This window comes from Sorex araneus, chromosome 11 (genome assembly GCF_027595985.1).
Source record: "Sorex araneus isolate mSorAra2 chromosome 11, mSorAra2.pri, whole genome shotgun sequence".
NCBI classification, from domain to species: domain Eukaryota; kingdom Metazoa; phylum Chordata; class Mammalia; order Eulipotyphla; family Soricidae; genus Sorex; species Sorex araneus.
In genome coordinates, this window is record NC_073312.1 from 5,640,785 (window position 1) to 5,662,849 (window position 22,065).

The 22,065-nt window shown below is 61.6% G+C and overlaps 2 protein-coding genes across 5 annotated transcripts in view; one reads left to right on the forward strand and one right to left on the reverse strand.

Moving 5' to 3' along the window:
• PSTK (phosphoseryl-tRNA kinase) overlaps positions 1-7,555 on the reverse strand; it is a 21,103-nt gene extending 13,548 nt beyond the window's left edge. For 3 of the 4 annotated variants that reach the window (XM_055118818.1, XM_055118816.1, XM_004617853.2), the window contains exons 1-4: positions 7,275-7,555; positions 4,033-4,324; positions 2,488-2,686; positions 604-679 (exon numbers count right to left, since the gene is read on the reverse strand). In XM_055118818.1, coding sequence (XP_054974793.1) covers positions 604-679; positions 2,488-2,686; positions 4,033-4,324; positions 7,275-7,490 — 783 coding nt within the window. In that variant the 5' untranslated portion in view covers positions 7,491-7,555. The remainder of the gene's footprint in view (positions 1-603; positions 680-2,487; positions 2,687-4,032; positions 4,325-7,274) is intronic. The other variant, XM_055118817.1, reaches the window with a different exon arrangement.
• Positions 7,556-11,235: 3,680 nt separating this feature from the next.
• LOC129399427 (ATPase PAAT-like) lies at positions 11,236-20,452 on the forward strand. Its single transcript, XM_055119498.1, has 6 exons — positions 11,236-11,528; positions 11,653-11,847; positions 14,292-14,361; positions 16,659-16,865; positions 17,762-18,156; positions 19,037-20,452. The coding sequence occupies exons 1-6, from the start codon at positions 11,365-11,367 to the stop codon at positions 19,272-19,274; spliced, it is 1,269 nt and encodes a 422-aa protein (XP_054975473.1). The 5' UTR covers positions 11,236-11,364; the 3' UTR covers positions 19,275-20,452.
• The last annotated feature ends 1,613 nt before the right edge of the window (positions 20,453-22,065 follow it).

Here is a 22,065-nt window from a genome sequence, read left to right on the forward strand (position 1 = left end):
CCCGCTGGGAGTCGGGGTGCTGGCAGGGCCGGGCCCCCGCAGACCGGAGCCAAGCTCCTGCCGTGTCAGTGCCGTGGCCGCTGCAGGCTCTCACGTAACAGCAAGAGCGGGTGACCCAGACACCCGCACTCGCCATCAACAGCGCCTGGCCCTGCTGGGGGTGCCCCTCCCCAGGCCCTGCACCCCACCGCACCCCGCTCCCGGAGGCAGGAGGCAGAGACAGAGTTTCTCTTGTTAAGACAAAGGCCAGAGGCTGGAGTGATAGCACAGCGGGGAGGGTGTTTGCCTTGCACACGGCCGACCCGGGTTCAATTCTCAGCATCCCATATGGTCTCCCGAGCACCGCCAGGAGTGACCTCCTCTGCCAGCTAGACCTCCTCCTCCAAGTGGGCCCCGAGAGCGTGTGTGGGGAACACGGGGCGGCCCCCCCTTCTGTTCGGGGGGAAGGAAGGGGATACCGCCTGGCCAGCCAGTTCAGCCGGAGCTGCCCTGGCCACGAGTGGGGTGACAGATGTCACAGTCAGAGGGCCTCACACCCGAGACGCTCTTTGCCCTCCTGACTCCCGTTCACGCCACACCCCCGCAGCTGCCCCGCGCAGCCACCTTCTGCTCCAGGTTGTCCTCCGCGGCCTTTACGGGGTCGTCCAAGGCGGCCCGCAGCAGGTCAGTGAGTTTCTGGCTGCAAGAGAAGGTGGCGGTGAGCAGGAACGCTGGCCACAGCGCTGCTTCGGGAGGGCGGGTGAGTCTGGAATGAACGTGACTAGAGGAGGGATGAAAGCATCAGGGCCCCGGCCCAAACCCTCCCGCCTCGCCAAATCCCAATGTCGAGGTTAAATCATAAACAGAACCACCACCCCCGCCCACTCCCCGGCGTTCCCTAGGGTCCCCTGAGCACCTCCAGGAGTAATTCCTGAGTGCAGAGCCAGGAGGAACCCCTGAGCACCAGCAGCTGTGGCCCCCAAACAAAAATAAACCAAAAAAGGTTTGGCCAAGGGGCCGCGAGGGCCCAGGGAACCTGCCGCAGTTTCTGGACACCTTCTTACGTGAAAAGTCCTCAAATCAAAGTGAACCTCGGCCAGGCTGGGGTGCGGGGCAGGCAGGTCCCCAACTTCCCTGAAAACGATGGAGCCCCTAAATGTTCTTGTTTCACCTTCTGCCACTGTGGATAGGCCTGTGATCTCTCTCAGACGCGCCCCTCTCTTTGCCTCTGTCTCCCTCACACCCCTCACGGTTTTTTTTTTTTTTTCTTTTTGGGTCACACCCAGTGATGCACAGGCGTTACTCCTGGCTCTGCACTCAGGAATCACTCCTGGCGGTGCTCAGGGGACCCTATGGGATGCTGGGATTCGAACCCAGGTCGGTTGCGTGCAAGGCAAGCGCCCTACCCACTGTGCTATCACTCCAGCCCCCCTCACATTTCTATGAGTGAATTTCTCTACATAAACTCATTTTACTTCAACAGCATCAAAAACGCTGAATTCAGACAGTGGGAGGCCCGGGGAAGGACTGTGGAGCATGTGGGCAGCGTAGCGCCCCCCGGGCCAGCTCTAGGCAGCCCAAGGGGTGCCCTGCACCTTAGCAGGGTGGTGGTGAGATGGGCAGGGCTGACTGGGGGGGATGAGGGGGACTGAACTTCAAGGGCCCAGGACAGACTGGTGCAAAGTCCCACGGGACGGGAGGACGGGACGGGGGCCAGAGCACAGCGGGAAGGGCACTGCCTCACATGCAGCCAACCCAGATTCAATCCCTGGTTTCACATACGCTTCCCCAGGTGCCAGGAGTGATCCTGAGCACTGAGCCAGGAGCAGCCCCTGAGCACTGCTGGGATTGGCCCAGATACTCCTCCTGGCATCCCCCAAATAGAAAAATGCCTTTCAGAAACAGCTGCTTCGGGTAGGGCGTTTGCCTTGCACACGGCCGACCCGGGTTCGAATCCCAGCATCCCATATGGTCCCCCGAGCACCGCCAGGAGTAATTCCTGAGTGCATGAGCCAGGAGTAACCCCTGTGCATTGCCGAGTGTGACCCAAAAACCAAAAAAAAACAAAAAACAGAAACAGCTGCTTCCCCGCAGCCAAGAACGCGGCGTGAAGGGCAGCCTCGTGGGTGTTCTACCTCGGGCGCAGCCACCGGCCTCGGGCCTTTCCGGGACGTGACATTCAGGTCGCTCTGCGCCGCTGGCCGCGTGTGACCACGGAGCATCCAGCCCGAGGGGAGACTGCCATCAGCACAGTGGGGCATGCGGCCCGTCAGCCTGCCACGCCTGGCTGGCACGGACTTTGCACAGGGCAGGAAGTGGGTTTGTCCAGTACCCCCTGGTGACGCTGAGCACTGCCGGGGAGTTGGGCTACTCCAGAGGGTCAAGCCCGATCCTCCTGGGAGCTGCCCGTGGGACGCGGGAGGTGGGAGACTCCTGCCTCTGGCACGCTCCCCCCGGCTCCCCCCTGCCCTCTCCGGCTCTGCGGGGCCGGGCGCGGCGGGCGGGCACCTGTCTCGGGAGGTGCCCTCTGTGCTCGGGACGCTGAGGCTGAGGCGCTCCCACGCGTTCCTCTCGGGGTCCGGCCTCTCCAGCTTCCCGGCCATCTGGCGCAGGGTCTCGGCGGGCACGGGCCGGGCCCTCTGCGCGTTCCTCGCCAGGCAGGTCTCCAGCGGGCAGTCGAGGAAGAGCTGGCAGAAGCCCGAGGAATCTGAAAGGGACGCGGACGCACATTTCCCAGACTGAGCCAAGCACCCGGGACAGACGACGCCAGCGGCAAACCCCGACCGAGCCGACTGACTGTGCGCTTGAAGATGAAGCCGATCCCAGGGCCGGAGGGCAGGACAGCGGGGAGGGCAGTGGCCTTGCATGGAGCCAGCCAGGCTTGGTCTCGGCACCCCACGACCCCCAGCCCGGCCAGGAGTGACCCTGAGCACAGCCAGGAGTGATCCCTGAGCACAGCCAGGAGTGAGCCCTGAGCACAGAGCCAGGAGTGAGCCCTGAGCACAGCCAGGAGTGACCCTGAGCACAGCCAGAAGTGATCCCTGAGCACAGAGCCAGGAGTGAGCCCTGAGCACAGAGCCAGGAGTGATCCCTGAGCACAGAGCCAGGAGTGATCCCTGAGCACAGAGCCAGGAGTGATCCCTGAGCACAGAGCCAGGAGTGATCCCTGAGCACAGAGCCAGGAGTGATCCCTGAGCACAGAGCCAGGAGTGATCCCTGAGCACAGCCAGGAGTGATCCCTGAGCACAGCCAGGAGTGATCCCTGAGCACAGCCAGGTGTGATCCCTGAGCACAGCCAGGAGTGATCCCTGAGCACAGCCAGGTGTGATCCCTGAGCACAGAGCCAGGAGTGATCCCTGAGCACAGAGCCAGGAGTGATCCCTGAGCACAGCCAGGAGTGATCCCTGAGCACAGCCAGGTGTGATCCCTGAGCACAGCCAGGAGTGATCCCTGAGCACAGCCAGGTGTGATGCCTGAGCACAGCCAGGTGTGATCCCTGAGCACAGCCAGGAGTGATCCCTGAGCACAGCCAGGTGTGTCCTCCCCTCCCCACCCTCACCCCCCCCCCCCCCGCCAAACATAAATAAAGCAAATCCCTCTTGTGTTTTTGGCTTTTTGGGTCACGCTGACGATGCTCAGGGGTTACACTTGGCTCTGCACTCCAGAACCACTCTTGGTGGTGCTCAGGGGACCCTATGGGACGCTGGGAATTGAACCCGGGTCGGCCGTGTACAAGACAGACACCCCTGCCCGCTGCTCTATCACTCCAGCCCCAGTAAATCCCTTACTGACTTCATCCAATCCGGTTCTCACCAGGGGACAAAGTGATTTTGATAAGCAAATAAATATATCTGTAGGTAAAGGGAAGAAAATAAAGGGTTTTCCTGATTTTTGAGTTTGTTTTGGGGTCCACACCTGGTGGTACTCGGGCGGGGGCGGGGGGTGGGGGAATGAGGCGGTGCCGGGGCCTGAACCCGTGGCCTGGGCGTGCTGAGCCAGTGCTCACCCCTGGGAGCCCTCTCCCCAGCCCTGGGCGCAGAAACGGTTCATTACATTTCCGAGCCAGCTGGTAGACTTCGTATCTCATACTTTGGTAGTAGAAGTTGTCGTCTAAAATCAGCAGCAGGGGCCTGGAGCCCGCGGCCTGCGACAAGGGGCAGCGAGACGGGGCGTCCGGCGCCTGGGCGGGCAGCAGGTCCTGGTTCTTTAAGCAAGCGACAAAATCTGCCCACATGGCCTCGGTCGTCTGGGGCGGGGCAGCCAGAGGGGCCCCGCTGGTGACTGCGCCCAGGAGGGACTCCAGGTACGCCAGCAGCTCCTGCCGGAGACGCTTCCACCGGGCCGGCTACAAAAGACACAGCAGCGGGCTGAGAGTGGGCACCCGCAGAAGGGGGCCAACGCCTTGTCACGGCGTCCCCAACCCCCCCCCCCCCACACACACACACACACGGTAGACACGCTGCCTGGAACACGGATCCACTGGGTTTGGCTTTACTGTACGGAGCCACCCGACCCCACCGCGGTCACAGCTGGCGCCTCCCTCTGCACTCAGGCGTCACTCGTGGCGGGCTCGGGGGCCGTGTGGGGGGCCAGGGAGCAAAGCCGGCCTGCTGCGTGCCGGGCAAACGCCCGACCTGCTCTGTACCTGAAGTAGGCAGGTAGATAGGGAAGGGCCCCTGGCAATGAAACTTAGATTATCAAAGTCTCCAGGGAGGAGAATCCTGAGACTGACCCACCCTGTGGATACAGGAAACGGACCTGATAAGACCTTCAGCAGACCCTGAGGATAATGGACCCCTCCCCAAGAAGTTCCTCGATTCTGTCAACCTCTCCCTTAATCTGATTAAAATGTGATCCAGCCTAAAGAAGACTCAGCCTCCCTGGTAACCTCCTTAGCAACGGACTTTTACCTGGGAAGAAGCCCCCCCCACCCCTGGGGGCAGGTTGAAGAAACCCTATAAAGGCCACCTTGAACAAAGGAAGGGCGCGCATATGCTGCCTGAGCCCATGTGCTGCTTGTGCCCACGTGGCCGAGCACATGTGTCGCCAGCATCTCCCCCCTTGAGATGTGGACTTTCATGCTTTCGTGTCCAGTGCTAGGATGTGTATAGAGCTTCCTCCACCTTTGGAGAAGCCCGCGTTCTCTCTTGAGCGCGCGTTACTCCTACTGTTTTTTCCTTTCCACTTATCCCTCCCTCCTTCCCTCAGAACCTCTAAATAAAATCTGTTACTTCACTGCTTGTCTACTCCTGAAATTCTTTATCGCGAGCGAAGACAAGAACCCAGTAACTCTGGGTCCCGGGTGGTAGAGGCGGCTGGGGAGAAAGTGACCGTCTTTCTCCTCCCTGCTTCACGGAAGTCACCCGTGGGGCCCACCGACATCATACCCACGACTCGCTTCTGCCACCAGGGCAGTTCCCGCCCCTTCCTCCGTGATGCTCGCCCTGCGTGACACCGCAAACTTGGCCACCAGAAGGCGCCTCAGCCCCTCCCCCACTCCCCCCCCACAGGCGGCGTCTCAGGAGCCCCTGCTCTGTCCAGCGGCTCCATCTTGCTTGATTAGAGACAGTCAGGGACAGCCAGGCACGCGTCACGGACACGGTACACTCGCCAGCCTGGCTCTGCCAGAGCGGCCCCAGAAACGGCCCTTCCACGGATGAACGAATGACTAAATGGAGTGAGGAGAACTATTCCCAAACAAAAGGCAGGGGAAGCAAAAATCAATATCCCATTAAAGCACAACAGGCTGAGATATACGGACACTGGCTGCCCCCGCAATGGAGCAAAGGGCTGGATCAGACCAAGGGACCAGGGGAAGGGGACAGGGCCCGAGGCGGGGAGGGCAGAGAGATGGGGACAGAGGGAGGAGGGCAGAGACGCTTTCGAGGGGTGAATGTGAGGGCTGGAGCTTCCCCAGGCCTCGGACGTTTCTCCAAGGTGGGAGTCGGGCGGGGGGGGGGTGCGGCTCAGTGAGTGCGGGTTGGGGGCTTAGATAGTATATTCTGGGAGCAGGCAACCTGGTTTCTAAGGATATGAGCAGCTCGAGAAGCCAAGCCTTCCCGTACTGCTCGGGGCCGGAAATCCAGTTCCTGTCCTTCCTGTTCACGTGTCATCAAGACACTGAGGTTAGCATATACAGCAAACACACCTGCTAACGGAAAAAGGGAACAGTGATCAAATTCCGTATCTAAGCCATCGGGACAGATGGCCTTTGTCTGCAGGCTGAGTGGGAAAACTACAGCTCTAAAAGTGAGGGGAGGGGCTGGAGCTATACACAGCGGGGAGGGCGTTTCCCTTGCATGCGGACGACCCGGGTTTGAGTCCCAGCATCCCATATGGTTCCCAGAGCACCGCCAGAAGTGATTCCTGAGTGCAGAGCCAGGAGTCAGCCCTGAGCATTGCCGAGTGTGACCTCCCCCCCAAAAAAAGAAAATGTGAGGTGGAGGGTGGGAGAGATGCAGTGGGGAAGACACTTGGATCACACCGCCCTAGGTTCCTCTCTGGACACCACGTAGGGTCCCCGGGGCTCCTCCAGGACTGAGCTTCCCAGACAGCCCTTCCTGGGAGCGCCTCTTCTATGGCCAGCGAGAGGAACCCTGCAATCTGGCTGTGGTTGTGTAACTGGGGCAACGCTCAGCTGGGCCTGCTCCTGACTCCTCAGGGACCAGGTCACCCGTAGCGGGGCCAGCACTCTGCCTGCTGGGCCTCTCGGGCCACTTCTCCTTCCTTTTTGCCCAAGGCCAACAGGGCTCAATGCTTGGGCAAGGGGCCACACCCGGAGATACCGAGGAGGGGGCAGGCAGCAGTGCCCGGGACCTCGAGTCAGCCCTTTACGCCATCTCCCCAGGCCTGCGTGAATTTTCCAGTGTTTTCCAGGGCTGGATGGATAATGCAGCGGGTAGGGCGCTTGCCCTGCACGCGGCGGACCAGGGTTCCATCCCTGGCGGCCCATACAGTCCCCTGGGTCTGCCAGAGTGAGCACTAAGCGCAGAGCCAGCTTAGGCCTGAGCACTGCCGGGTGTGGCCCCCAAACACCAACCAAGTGTTTCCCAAATTCCCACCGAACCGGGATTGGTTTGTGGCTTAAAGTTAGACCAGCTGCGTTGAAATTCTGGACCTGTCCTCGCCCACCCTGCACAGGACGGACAAAACGCGAGGACCCCATCACAGCCACCCCAAGCTCCAGCTCTCGGTTCCAGGGGCTGCCCGGGACCGGCCCCGCCTCCCCGCCCAGGGCCCCCCTGCTCGGGGCGGGGCTCGTCCGGCTCCTCGCGGCCCCGCCCCTCCGCACTGACCAATGGGCGCGCGCCCGCCTCCTCCGGGACCGCCTCCGGCATGACGTCATCATACGCGACGACGCCCACGTCCCAGCCCAGTTCCAGTCGGAGCCGGTGGGCGAGCGCCCGCGCGAGCGTGGACTTCCCTGCCGCGGGGAGGCCGCAGAGGACGCAGAGCCCCAGCTTCCGCGCCCCCTCGGCGCGCTCCCCCCGGGGCTCCTCGCTCGTCCTCATGCTGCGCGGAGGGAAGCCCCGCGGCCCGTCGGCCGCCGCCCGCCCGACGCGCACGCGCAAGCGCACTCGCTGTCTTCCGCCCGCCCGCCCGGCGGCGCCCCCTGCTGTCGCGGCGGGGAACGGCGCGCCGGCCGCCCGGGTCCCCGGCGCGCAGGGTGTCGGCCGGGGGAGCGCGAGGTCCGAGCTGTGTTCCGTCTGCAGCGCGCACCGCCCCCCCCCCCCCTCCGGGCACGCCGTTGCGGGTTTGCAACCCTGAAGTCCCTTCCCCGGGACAAAACCCAGAACAGATTCGGAGTCTCCGCCCCGGCGGCCCGGCAGGGCCAGGAGGGCAAAGGCGAGGGCGGTGCGGCCACCCGGCGTTTGCGCGCGCCGCCTCTAGGGGGCAGCAGGGCTCGGAAACACGGCCGGGAAGGAAACTTCCAGCACTGCTGCTGAGGACAGCAGGTGCTTAAGAAAGCCGGAGTGATGGTCCCAGGCCCCTCTGCACCACTGTGTGTGCCCCCAAAAGTTAAAAATAGCCAACTGACGGCCAGAGCGATAGCACAGCGGGCACGGGTAGGGCGTCTGCCTTGCACGCGGCCGACCCGGGTTCGATTCCCAGCATCCCAGAGGGTCTCCCGAGCACCGCCGGGAGTAATTCCTGAGTGCAGAGCCAGGAGGAACCCCTGAGCATCGCTGGGTGGGACCCAAAAAGAAAAAAGCGGACTGCTCAGGTCCTAGACTCAGAGTTCAGGTGTCTGCACGCTTTCTCAGGGACGGGGCTGGAGGGGCCGTTGCTATCCTTCTGCAGACATCTGCTCTTGAGTCAGGGACGTTCACGGGCCAGTCCTGAAACCCAGAAGCAGACGCTAGCCGGAGGGGCAAGTTACTGAATGTGGCTCATTAGTCCGCCGGGGGCCAGCGTGGAACAGCGCCCGGGCGCCAGGGCTGGGATACTGGGCGCAGGGTCTTTTGGTCCAATACCAGAACCCAGAGCGCTTGGCGTGAGCTCGTATTTTGCACCCCGGACAGGTTCGCCCCTGTGCCAGGGCTCCGCAGGCTACTCTTGGCTGTGTTCACAGCTTCCCTCACCCCCACTGGCACCCCTGACGTTACTCCCACGGTAACGTCCGGGTCCCCTCTGCTGCCACCTATTTCTGCATACAGACGAGGAAAGCAAGCGGGGAGAGGCTGCTGCTCCGTCGCTGGCCTCATGGCCCTTCATCGAACACCAGCACCCGCTGTGGTTCTCAGTGCTCTGAGTAACGCAAGTCTTAATTTTATTTTTAATTTGCTTAAAACATCGTGGTTTAGGGGCTGGAGTGATAGCACAGCGGGTAGGGCGTTTGCCTTGCATGCGCCGACCCGGGTTCGATTCCCAGCATCCCATATGGTCCCCTGAGCACTGCCAGGAGTAATTCCAGAGTGCATGAGCCAGGAGTAACCCCTGTGCATTGCCGGGTGTGACCCAAAAAGAAAAAAAACAAAAACCATCGTGGTTTACAAAGTTATTTATAATACAGTTGTTAGGGCATTCACTCACTGTTCCAACACCAAAACCACCACCGAGGTGACCTTTGCTCCATCATTGCCCCAATTTCCCAGCCACCCCAGTCTGCCCCTTAGGCACGGAATAATTTGATATTGCTTGTTACAACTAAATGGCTAGTGGAATGACTAAAAAAAAAAAATTCAGTAAAAGAAAATGTGAGGGCTGGAGAGATAGCACAGCGGGGAGGGTGTTTGCCTTGCACGCGGCTGACCCGGAATCTAATCCCAGCATCCCATATGGTCCCCTGAGCACCGCCAGAGGTAATTCCTGAGTGCAGAGCCAGGAGTAACCCCTGTGCATCGCCAGGTGTGACCCAAAAAAAAGCAAAAAAAAAAAAAAGAAAATGTGAACAGTGTTACACCTCACCAGGGGGTCATTAAGTCCTTGCCCCAGGGTTTACAGGCCCTGTAGAACTGGGCCCGTGGATGAGTTTACGCAGCTGCGGGGATGTGGCGGTGGCTGCCCAGCTTGGGGAAGTACGGGAGACGGGGCAGGTGCCTGCCCTGACTCTCAGAGCCCCGAGTTTTCAGCCTGAAAACGGTGAACCTGGAGTTTGGCGGCTCTGCAGAGACGAGCCGTAAAAGCAGTGGAGTTGTGGCGTCGGCACGGCGGCATCTTCGGGGCGAGGGTGCAGCTGCCGAGCTTTGCCGGGGCAGGGACTCGGCAGGCCCCCTCCTACAGTGCCCCCGAGGTCTTGAGGAGAGACCCGGGTACTGGTGATTTCGCATCCCATCGGAGATTAGTCCTGACTCAGGGCTGGGCGGTGGCTGTGAGTGTGACCCCATCACAAAGCACTTGCTGTCAACAAGATGGGGGGTGGCAAACCCTGATGGGCAGGGGGAGCGGCTGCAGGGCCCCAGCACAGGACTGGACCTGTGGGGAGACACACCAGGGTCAGAAGTGGGGGAGGACCCCAAGGGAGTGGCAGCTGGAACCACATCCAGGGGCTGAGCTGCAGCTGTCTGGGTGGTGCCGGGGGTGATGCCGAGTCCTTTGCCCTCTCCATACCTGGCCTCTCCTTTACCTCACATCCTGTCCTCCAACTCCCCATTTTCACTCCTTCACTCCATTCCCGACTCTGCAAAGTGACAACCTTTAGGTGTTTGGGAAAAAAAAAAAAAAAAAAAAACGGCACCTAGCTGTTTTGAAATTCAGTTTTAATTTCGTATTTCACACCCTCAGCAGGAGCCTAGATACCAAGCACCCAAAAACACTGGGGGGGGGGGTGTGTGTGGAGTGCTCAACTATTACCTGTTTCTTCTCTGGAGGGGGCAGGGGACTGCATGGGGTGCTGAGGATCAAACTGTCCTATTGCTCCTGCTCCAAATATATTTAGTATTGAGGCACTAAAACAGAGGGGTAGGTTATCATCTCCATACGAGCTACCCCTCAGAGTCCTGTGTTCATTCGTCCCCGCTACAGCGAAGTCCTGAGGTTTTCATGTCATAAAAAGGGCACGTTAGTTGCAATCACTGAGGAACTGTGTACGTGCCCACTCACATGGCTGAGTCATCGCTGCATTACTGTGATTTTCATCTCGGGGGCCACACCCCGCTATGCTCAGGGGCCACCAAGCCCGGACGGGCTGCCTGTAAAGCAGGTGCCGCCGGCCTGTCGCTCGGGTCCCCGGTCACTCGCTTCCACTGCTGAGTCAGCGGTGATGGAGCTTAGTCATCCAGCTGGTGCTACAGCTTTTGCAAACTGCATTGTTGCTTTTGCATTGCAACAATGAAGGCGACAGTTAACCCCCGTGAGCGACCCTAACCTAAGACATGCAGGGTCTGTGTGGTTTTCTGTCCCCGTGTCACACGGCCTGAGGACACCGGTCATCCCCGTTCAGGGTTTTAACTGTTAAACTCAATTTCCAAGTAAGTGAGCGGCGTCTCGTGCACATGACGGCGCGCAAACCCCAGCCCACCGCCCCGCCGGGCGCCCTCACGCACCGACCAGACCCGGCCCCCACCCTCCTCCCGCCGGCCCCGCAACCGCCGTCCCACTCGCCGCCTCCGCCGCCCCGCAACGTCCCAAACCGCCGTTTCCCACGCGACCCTCCCCGCATGGCGCCTGCGCGCAGCTGCGCCCTCCCGTAGGCGGGTGCTACCAGTGCGCACGCGCGACCCCGCCTCCTCGCAGCTCTCCTCCAACCGGCTCCCTGGAGGGCGGGGACGCGCATGCGCACTTCCCGAAGTCGCCCCGCCGCTACCGCCGGAGCCCCAGGCCGCAGGTGCGGGGTGCGGGCCGGCGGGCCGGAAGTGGCGCGGCTCCGTCCGCGTCCGCTGCCCCGGCGGAAACGCGAGCGCCGGGAGACGCGTTCCGGGGCGCACCGGGGGCGCAGGCGGCGGAATGGAGGCCGGGTCCGAGGACGCGGCCCCGAGCCGCCGCCCGACGCTGGCGTCCTCCTGGGACGTCACCCGCGGGTCCCTGGCCCGGAGCCTCCGCCTCAGGCGGGCCGGCGTGGACGACGGGGACCCGGGCTGCGACGAGCTGCTGGCGCCGCCGGCCCCGGGGTGCGCCCGGCGGGACGGGCTCGGGCTCGGGCTCGGGGCGGGGCCGGGGGCGCGGGGGCGCGGGGGCCCGGGGCGCGGGGCAGGGGGGCTGCGCGGCCCCGGCCCGACCGTGCTGTCCCCGCAGCCAGGACGTGGTGGTGCTGCAGCGGGGCGCGCGCGGCGCCGAGGAGCAGCCCTGCTTCCTGTACGTGCGCTGCCCGCGCGAGGCCGGCGAGGAGCTGCTGGCCGTGGGCGTGCTGAGCTCGGCCCGCAACATGGAGGTGTACCAGGGCCAGGAGTACTGCGGCACCGGCCGGGGCCGGCCCGCCGCCGTGCACAGGTGCGTGGTCGGGGCGCGCGGGGCCCCCGCCCGCGCCGCCTCAAGTGACACCCTCCCCGCCCCCGCCCGCCCGTCCCAGGCTGGAGAGGGGGACCTGAGTGCGGCCCGCTGGGGCTCCGAGTTTGCAGGGGCCTCCGAGCACCCCCAGGAGTAACTCCCAGCACGATGGGTGTGGCTCGAACTGGAGCAAGTAGATCATTTGCGGAGGGTAATAGAGCAGCAGAAATAAAATCTAGGGTTTCTCCCACGCGAGGGAGGTTCTGAGCCACATTCCAGGCGCAGGGCACAGAACTTGAGAGTCTGGGCAAGTGTTTTTTTTTGTGTGTGTGTGTGTGAGGGCCACACCCTGTGATGCTCAGGGGTTACTCCTGGCTCTGCACTCAGGAATTCCTCCTGGTGGCATATGGGAGGTACAGGGTGGAACCCTGCCGGTCAGTGTGCAGGCCAGCGCCCTCCCCGCTGTACTCCGTCCCAGGCAGCTGGGCAGATGGCCTGGCTCAGCCGTTTCTCCATCTGGTGCTCCGTGGGGAATCTGTCGGCCATAGATTTCCAGGGGTTGTAGATGAAAGTCGGGTAAATGGACGGGGACAGGGCAAGAGATGAGGGGGCCAGCCAGTAGATCAAGGGTCACAGGAAGGAGCAAGGTCAGGAGGCGGCCCTGGTGGCTAAGATGCTGAGAAACACCATTTGTTCATATCACAGTTTAGTGCTGTTGGAGGGAGCACGGTACCAGCTGTCAGACCTCGTGCGCTGGACCAGATGTGGTTCTTACTGGTGCCTCTTGGCTCCATGAACTCACAGTGGCTTCTTTTCCAGTAGTCTGTGGGGCTGGAGAGGGAGGCGCTTGCCTTACGCATAGCACACCTGGGCCACACTCCGGCAGCCCAGGTGGTCCCCAGAGCATCTCCAGGAGTGACCCTTGCGTGCAGAGCGGGAGGAAGGACTGAGCACCACCAGGCTTCCCCCACTCAGAAACAGAAATGAAACGTCTTTTTTTCAAAAGGCCAGTGTGGAAACGTACGCTTTTCATCCTTTTCCCAGCGCTGCTGCTCTAACCCAGGCCACCTGCAGGCTGGGCATGTGCTTGACCACCAGGCTTGACCACGTCCCAAACTCTGTCGTGTTTTTTTGAAAGGAAACTGCATACCAGGACGCGGTCCCAAAGCCAGGCCTCCCCGGCCCATTCGGCCTGGAAATCGGCCCGTGTGGGTGTGATGCTTCGCCAGCTCCTATGTACAGATTTGACCCTGAGGCCTTCCTAGAGCTCTGGGGTGGACTGTTCGGGGCATAGCGGGTGGGTACTTGCACTGCAGGCCGTACCCCCAGATTTAATCCCAGGCAACCCATATGTTTCCCTGAACCCCACCAGGAGTAAGCCCTGAGCACCACCAAGTGTGGCCCAAAGTTTTTTTTAAAAAAAGGCATTTTACATAGGAATGCTTATTGTAGTTGGTAGCCATGGTTACTGAGCTTGATCATCTGTCCCATTGTTGTCGTCGTTGTGTGATTCTCTCACTGTAGAGCAGGCCCAGGGCTGCTGGGGCACCAAGGACAGGTCCAGCCTCTTGGCCTTTAGCAGATGAGGTGGCTCAGGATTGAGGCCCTGGTCTCGGAACGGAGCTTTCTCTCCCTTTCGTGTGTGTGTGTGGGGGGGGGGGAATTGAACCCAGGGCCTCACTTGAGGCTTTGCCCCCACCTGGAGCCACGTCCCAGCCCCCAGCAATTCACTCTCTTCCCCTTCCCTTCCTTGCAGTGGTCATGATGACGACCCCAGGGCCCCCATTTGAATTCCTGGGAGCTGGACATCCCACAGGGATCCCACGGGGGCCTGGGAGTAATGCCAGGGGTCCGACTCGAGGCCTCAGCCGCACAGAAGCAGCTCTGCCTGGCCCAGCAGTGTTTTTTTTTTTTGTGGGAGGCTGCGGAGTTGGGCTGCATGCACTGGTGCTCAGGACTGAGTCCTGGCTCTGCACTCGGGGATTACGCCCGGCCGTGCTCGAGGAACCCTCGGGGATGCCAGGGACGAGGCAGGCGCCCTACCTGCTGTGCTGTCACTCCGGCCCCAGATTTTTTCTTTGCTTTTGTGGCACCGGGACTTTTTTTTTTTTTAATTCTTTTATTAATTCACCATGTGGAAAGTTACAAAGCGTTCAGGTTAAAGTCTCAGTTATACAATGCTCAAACACCCATCCCTTCACCAGTGCACATATTCCACCACCAAGAATCACGATATACCTCCCCCCTTCCCCCCACCTCCCCAATCCCCCACCCCGCATGTGTAACTGGTAAATTTCACTTTAGGCACCAGGACTTGAATGTAGGACCCAGCATGTGCAGGGCAAGTGCTCTCCCTCTGGGCTGCCTCTCCAGTCCTGGCAATTCATTTTTAATGTAAAACATTCATAATCTAGAAAAGTAAACGTTTACATTCTGTTCCTTTTTAGTGAAGATGAAATTGTCTTCTACAAAAAATATTTAAAATTGGAGCCCTCCACTGATGCTTGTAAAATAAAGGTAAGTCTTGAAATTTTACCTAATTTGGCAGCATCTTTTTTTTTTTTTTTTTACTTCATTCAAACACAGTGGTTTACTGCGTTGTCTGTGCCACAGTTGTTACTGTATGTTCCAGTACAAATCTCCCCACCACTGCCCCCCTCTCCCGGGCCTCCTCCCCAGCGTGCCTACTTAGCAGGTAGGCTGTTACAAATGTTGCTTTTTACAAATGATGGAATTATCAAAAACACTTCAGTAAAAGAAAGTGTGTGAAGATTACTGTATCTCCCCCTGGGGTCCTTAAGTCCTTTTCCCCGAGGGTTCGCTAAGCTTCTATGTTGCTAGTTGTGGCTTCTGTGTTACTGTGTCAGTGGCTTGTTCAGTTCAGCGTCTCTGCAGAGAGTAACGGTGCAGTGGAGTGGGGCCATTGGCGTGGCAGGGGGGGCGGGGTACAGCTGCTGGGGCCCCTCTCAAGGGCGCCCAGAGTTTCCAGCTGGGAGACAGATGTGCTGTGAGTTCTAGGGCCGTGTTCTGCCTTTTCTTCCGAGACTGGGTCTGAATCTGAGCAGGGCTGGGGGTGAGTGGGCGCACTGTACTGTGGGCCATTCAGCAGCTTATTATACAAATGCTTCTGCGTAAACAAAAATGCCAAGGGTATATTTTGTTGCTTTCAGGCATCCCGTGTTCCAGCAATAGTCCCTCCACCCATGTCCCCAGTCCCCCTTCCCGTCCCCAAGCCACCTCCAGGCCTAACACCTTTCCCCCATAGACACTGGCACTGGTTTACAATCCTGCTGCTGGTCAGGCGTTGTACATTTCACTTTCCTCCTTCTGGCTCCAGTCTCCTCCAGAGTGACCGCTCCCCTTCACCCTTGTCCTTGTGGCCCGTCCCCACCTCCCGCTGCCGCAGCCCACACCCCAGTGGCCAGTTTCCCCCAAGGCCAGTTGTCCTGCTCCTCATTTCTGTTGCCTTTGGGCATCCGTGCTCCCTTGTTTCTTTGTGTCCCCGTGAGGGATACTCTGTGCCTGCCCAGCCCTTTTGCAGCTGATCCCAGCCCGGCAGTGCCCCTGTCTATGGCCCCGAGTTTATTGGCATCTCTTCGTGGCCACGTGGGTTGTTTCCAGTTTGCTTCGTTTTGGTTTTGGGGCCACCCCTGGCGGTGCTCAGGGTCGCTCCTGACTCTGCACTCGGGCCTCACTCCCGGCTGGCTCAGGGTACTGTTTGGGATGCCAGGGTTGAACCCAGGTCAGCCTCGTGCAAGGCAAACACCCTCCCTGCTGTACCCAGCTTTCCAGATTTTCCCTGTCGTGAAGAGCCCGGCCTTGGCTTTTATATATGAACCTGTGGATATTTTAGAGTGCTCTGACCTTCTTTTATTACTTTTAAATTCTAAAAAGACCAGCTTCAAGTGCTCATAATACTCTTGAATGGTGCTGTGGTGAGCTTTCTACTGGAGGGTCTCAGATGGCTACATGTATTCTTATTCCTAAGTTAATGTTTCACTAACTACATTCTGAATATTTTAGTTTGAAGATGGTCATTTACCTTTGTGGGGCCAAGTTGTTTCAGAAGGTTAGGCACCTGCCTCGCACGCTGCTAGCCTGGGTTCAGTCTAGCAGCGTCCTGGCACCCTGTGAAAGTGAGAGCTAGGGAGAAGTCCCGAGCACAGCCAAGGGCGACCCAGAAACCAGATCAAACAAAAAAGTTTTTAATTGCTTTCCTGGCTATTTTACTGTTAATATATTTTTTAAATGACCTTATGGTCGAGACGGTGGAGATGTTAAGACATTCTGTGTGGCCGGCTTCTGTTCAGGGCCTGGCACCAGACAGGTACCGCCCCTACGCACTGGTAGAAGTGATCCTGGGATAGAGTCGCAGTAGGGCTGAGCACGGCGAGGCGGGGCCCTCACCCTCCGGCGCCAATTGGAAACTGGAAACTGTTTGGGCCCACGTTGTTTCTCCCCTGAACACGTCCTTCCCCTGCTTGTCCGTTGCTTTGCTCATTTCCACTCTGGGGAAGCCCGTGCTCTCTCTCGGAAGGCGTTTCACTTCTCTGCTTTCACGTCTTTCTAGAAAATACTCAGGTGGGCCAGAGCGATCGCACAGTGGGTGAGGCATTTGCCTTGCATGTGACCGACTAGTGTTTAATCTCACGTGGCCGCCAGGAGCAATTCCTGAGTGCGGAGCCAGGAGTAACCCTGAGCATCACAGGGCGTGACCCGAAAAGCAAAGAAAACAAAAAGTTTCAATTAATTGCTCTTAAAAGTGATTGTTAACATTTAGTAATCCGGTTTGGAATTTTGGTGTGTCTTCACAGCTGCTCTCATTCGGGGACAGGCCCTGCGTGTGCATCAGCACTGTTGGGGTCCACCTGAGGCGGGTGGTCCCCGCGGCCTCCCCGGGCGCCCCAACGCTGGGCTCCAGGATCGACCTGGCGCGCGTGCAGACCCTCATGGCCACCATGGGCTCCAAGCTGTCGCCCGGCGCGCAGCAGCTGATGAACATGGTGAAGCTCCAGCAGCAGGTGGGTGCGGGGCCTCCTTCCCGGGTGAGGGTCCAGGGCCAGCCCGACTCGGGGGCCGGCCTCCGTGGGGCGGAGGGTCAGCGGGAATGGAGCAGGGGTCGGGGTCCCGCGGGCATGGAGGGAGCCACATGGCGCGTGTGGCCGGTAGAGACGCGGGAGCTGAGCGGCTCTGTCTGTCTGCGGGTGTCCCTGCGGGCGGGGCGGGGGGCGGTGCCCGTCCCAGGCACAGGGAAAGCTGCGACACCTCAGCAGGGCCTCACCTCACAGAGACGGACGGGATGAGGCCGGGAAACGGGAAGTGTTTCCTGAGAAAACCGAGTCCCCTCCCTGCAGCTTGGAAAGGAGTCGCATGGGGTGGGGGATGGGGGAGCAGGGTAGGGGGCACCGTAGCCCAGCGGGGAGGGCGCTCGGCTTGCGTGCAGCCAACCCCGGGTCCGTCCCGGCATCCCAGGTGGTCCCGGGCACTGCCTGGAGAGATCCCTGCGTGCAGAGCCAGGAGTCTCCCTGAGCTTGGACGGGGGAGGCCCAAGCAGGGCTCGTTGCTCTGGGGCGAGGCAGGGCACTGCAGGGGGGGGGGCTGACCCGCGGCTGTGGGTGCTGCCCAGAGCTGGGGGGTGGTCAGGGGCCCCGTGTGAGCTGGGGGGGAGCCGCCCGGCCCTGCAGAGAGCTGAGGGGCCCCTGCGCAGGCCCTTGGCGGGGCTGATGGGGGATGCGGGGACGGGGGCCGGGGGTGCGCGCTGCCCATTGGCGTCCATGTCCGATGGCGGAGGGAGGGGGAGGGCGGGGCCGGGAGTGGCCCTGGGTCAGAGTGCCCGGCCCGAGGTCCCCTGCAGCCTCTGTGGCCCGGACACGCGTCCACCCTGCCGGGCCGTAACGCGCCCCCTCTGCCTCCCCAGAACTGTGTGCCCCTCGGAGAGCAGCTGCGGGCCGTCCTGGGGAACGCGGCCCCCGACCAGCGCGCCCCCGACCCGCAGCCCGGCCCGGCCCCGGGCGCGCCCGAGAAGGCGTCGTGCACGCCGTTCCCCTTCAGAGCCGGGCTGGCCTCCGCGCACGCCGCCGAGGAGCCGCCCGCGCCCCCCGGCTCGGAGCCGGCCCTGCTGGAGGCCACCCTGAGAAGGGCCGTGTCCTCCCTCGCACCCAAGACCGCCGGCGTCCACTGCAACGGGCCCGGCCCCGACCTGCTGCCCTTCCTGCAGGACCTGTGCAGCCAAGTCAGCCGCCTGCGCGCGGGGCCCGAGCCCGAGTGGCCGGAGCCGCTGCCCAGGGCACGGGACGGCCTCGCCGGGCTGATGTGAGTCTCGGCCCTCGGAGGGGGGGGCCACGCTCGGTCCCACGGCCGCTGCCAGGAACTGCGCGGGGGCGGGGGCAGCTCGGTGCTCGGGGCACTTGCCTTGCCCGAGGCTGACCCGGGTTCGATCCCAGGGTCCCGTTTGGTCCCCCGGTCACTGCCAGGAGAGGGTCCCGAGCGTCACCAGCTTGGTCCCCACCAGACACACACACAAAAGCTTCTTGACCTTCTCCCCTGTTGTAGCCCATGAGGTCAGTGGCCGGTGACGCGGCCGAGTCACTGCTGAGGAGACGCCTGAGGTGGGGGCGGGGGCGGGGGTTGGCGCAGCGGGCGAGAGCCTGACGGTGATGCGGGAGCCCCGGGTTCGCCCCCGGCCCCCTATGGTGTACCCCCAAGCACTGAGCGTGGAGTCGCCCCTCAGCGTGTCCCAGAGAGCCCTGAGGCCACCTTCTCTTGGCTCTCGTCTGGTCCGGGAGGCGCGTCCTCGTGCCCTGTCCTTTGGAGACTCCCTGTGACCTCCGAGAGTTCCGGGGTGGTCCGGAGTGTGGCCTGCTGGTCATTGCCCACAGGCCGAGGCTTGGCCCTCGGTCCTTGTCCCTGTGCCCTGGCCCGTGGCCGTCTCGGGTGGTGGGATGTCTGGGCGTTGCCCGTGCCTCGGCCAAGCCCCGGGGGTCCGCGTCGTGTTCTCCACTGAGAGCAGAACCGCTTCTCCGCCGGGCTCGGCCCTGGCCCTGCTGTCCGGCCTGCAGGGGCCTCAGCGTCTGTGTCTTGAGGGTCGTGCGGGACGGTTCGGTGCGGGAGGGTCTCTGCCCCCTCGGTCCCTCGGGGCCTGGTGGGGGCCAGAGCGCGGCCTGCGCTGACGCTGTGCCCCGCGTGCTTGCAGGCCCGAGGAGCCGCCCGTGTGCGCGCAGCTGGAGAGGATCCTGGGCCGGAGCCTGGGGCTGCTGGAGCAGCAGCTGCGCGCCTACATCGACGAGCGGGTCCTGCGGCTGCAGCAGCACCTGGACGACAAGCTGGCCACGCTGCTGGCCGCGCTGCGCTGCCCCGCCTGCCCGCCCGCGCCCGCCGCGCCGCTCCCGCGCTGGGACTCGGGGGAGAAACTGTCCAACGGGGAGAGATGAGTGCCCGCCGCGGCCCACCATGGCTGCCCGGCCGTGTTCCTGCCGCCGCCCTCGGTGGACGCCGGTGTCCCGTGGCCCCGGGGCCCCCCTCTCCCGGAGCCGCCTCGGGGTTGAGCTGTGCTCGTTACTGCAGCCCAGCGCGGTACGTGAGGGCCACACGTCGCACCACGGACGATTTGTTAGTGAGGTTTTTCACTTTTATAAAGAATTTACATACACGTCTATGTTTACAGTTTTCGAGGGTTTCTGATGAAATTTATTTGTATTGCATGTGTGTTTGAAGTACTGTTCTAATTTATACAAAGCCTTTATAGTTTGAGAGGTATAAATATACTGAGAGTATTTGCTATTTTTGTAAGTGATCTTTGAAAACTAGTACTTAAGACTTGGTAGCTTTAACTTCAGGTCACTAACTTAGATTTTATTTTCGATTGAACAGCCGTAGATCTGGGGCTTGAGAGACCACCCACAGGGTGGGCGCGCGCGTGCTGGCCTGCTGGAGCCGGGGCCTCCCCAGCTACTTTCGCCCCAGTCTCTTCGGGAACGACCCCAGACACCAAGCCCGATGCGGCCCCTGAGCACTGCCGGGTGTGGCCCCCAAACAGAAACAGAGGGAAGTTAGATCTGACGTTTGGCATGTGCAGACGCTTTTGACCTTGCAGGTTGGAGCTGTTGTGCGTTCTGATGGGGACGTGAGCAGCAGGCCTGGCCTGGTCTCTGTTCGGTTGATCGTCTTATATTTAGTGTTCGATGTGAAAGACGGTGAGTGATGTCACTGTGTGTGACTCCGCCCAGGAAGACCGTGGCCTGGCCGCTGCAGGCCCACCCAGGCTCTTGGCAGAACCTTCTCCAGGGTGCGGGGAAGGTGAGGTGCTGAGGCTCCCGGACGCTGAGTCGTGGGGAGTCCGGAGCTTGTGGGGCCGAGTCTTCCAGAAGCCCTTGTGTTTGTGGTGAAGGGCAGGATGTTTGCATTCAGAGAGTCAAAGCTCAGGAGCCGCAGTCTGGAGATGTCTGCCTTGCATGTGGCTGACCCAGTTTGACCCCTGACCCCCCGTGTGGTCCCCTGAGCCCCGCTGGAGGTGATCCCTGAGTGCAGAGCCAGGAGTAAGCCCGGAGCACTGCCGGGTATGGCCCCAAACCAAATAAACAAAAACAAATAAAAGTCTTGGTTCTCGAAACTGTGACAGCTGAAAGAACTTCTTCCGTCAGGATTCCAGGGGTTCTGCGCCGAGGTGGGTCCGGCTGGAGACAGGACCCGAGTTGGGCCGTGTGTTCACTGGCGAGGCCCAGCCCTCGTGCGGGGCCCACGGGGGCCACTGCTGGGCCCTCTGTGTCTCGGGCACGTGTCCCTGGGAGCGTCGCCTTGTGTAGCTCCTCCCTGCCATCACAGTGTCCTGGCAGCACGCACACTGCCTTCTACGAGATGATTCGGGTCAAGGCCGTGTTCTGGGGCCGGAGCCATAGGACAGCGGGTGGGGCCGGCCGAGTTTGATCCCTGGCATCCCATATGGTCCCCAGAACACCAGGAGTACCACCCCTGAGCGTCGCTGGGTGACCCAAAAACCCAAAAGAAAAAGTAAAGGGACAAGAGCGATAGCACAGTGGGGAGGGTGTTTGCCTTGCACACGGCCAACCGGGTTCAATTCCCAGCATCCCATATGGTTCCCCGAGCACCGCCAGGGGTAATTCCTGAGTGCAGAGCCAGAGTAATCCCTGAGCATCGCTGGGTGTGACCCAAAAACCGGGGGGTCAGGGGGAAGAAGGTAAATGAAGGCCTCATTCTCGGCTCTGGGGTGGAAATTGTTCTGGTGAGCTCCTCCCTCTCTCTGACCTCTTCTATCCTGATACTCTCGGGCAATGAAGACCTAAATGACGCCCCTCCGCCCCGTGCCTCCCCCACGCACGGCAGCTGCCCTGCCTCTCAGCCGCAGCCCCGGCCCCTAGACTTAACTGCGGACGGGCCACACTCAGCAGTGCTCAGGGGTTACTCCTGGCTCTGCACTCAAGAATCACTCCTGGTAGTGCTCGGAGACCCGTGGGGTGTTGGGGATCGAACCCGGGTCAGCCGCGTACGAGGCAAACGCCCTGCCCTGCCCGCTGGACCGTCTCCCGGCCCCTGCACTAACTCCCTTGTACTGGGCGCATGTGGCGTTGGTTTCCTGGGGACGAGCCCCCTCCCGCCCTTAGCCTCGGGCCTCGGTGAGAACACGCTGGTGTGCATGCCACGGTCCTGGGCGCCCCCTCCCCACCCCTGCCGGCCTCGCCGCCACGGGCCCCTCGGTTCCTGCTCCCCTCTGCGTCCGCTGGCCCGGCGGGGCCGTGGGCAGCCAAGCCCTGTGTGAGCCCGGAGAGCTGCAGTCCGGGCGCGTGTCAGGAGGGGCCTGAGGGATGCAGGAAAGCTGGAGATGGTCAGCACCGGGCGGGGGACGGGCTGGCCAGGAGGCGGCATGGCCGCGGCCTCAGGAGAGACCAGCAGGACGCAGAGCTGGCCTCCCGCTGCCCCCTGCCCGGCCCCCCATGGGCTCACGGCCCTCTGCAGTTGGTGCCCCGGTGCCCTGAGCCCAGATGGGATTCCCGGTACTGCACGGGGCCCCTGAGTGCCGCTGGGGGTCATTCCCGAGCACAGCTTCAGGAGTAGCCCTCCGGCAGGCGTGACGCAGAACCAGGGCGGGGGACAGGGCCCGCGGTGGCCCCCAGCCCGAGGGGATGACAGCAGAAACACTGCAAACGTGTAAGTAACACCAGGGGGAGCGGCTGCCAGCTGCTGTCCGAGGGGGCCGTGGGGGCGCTG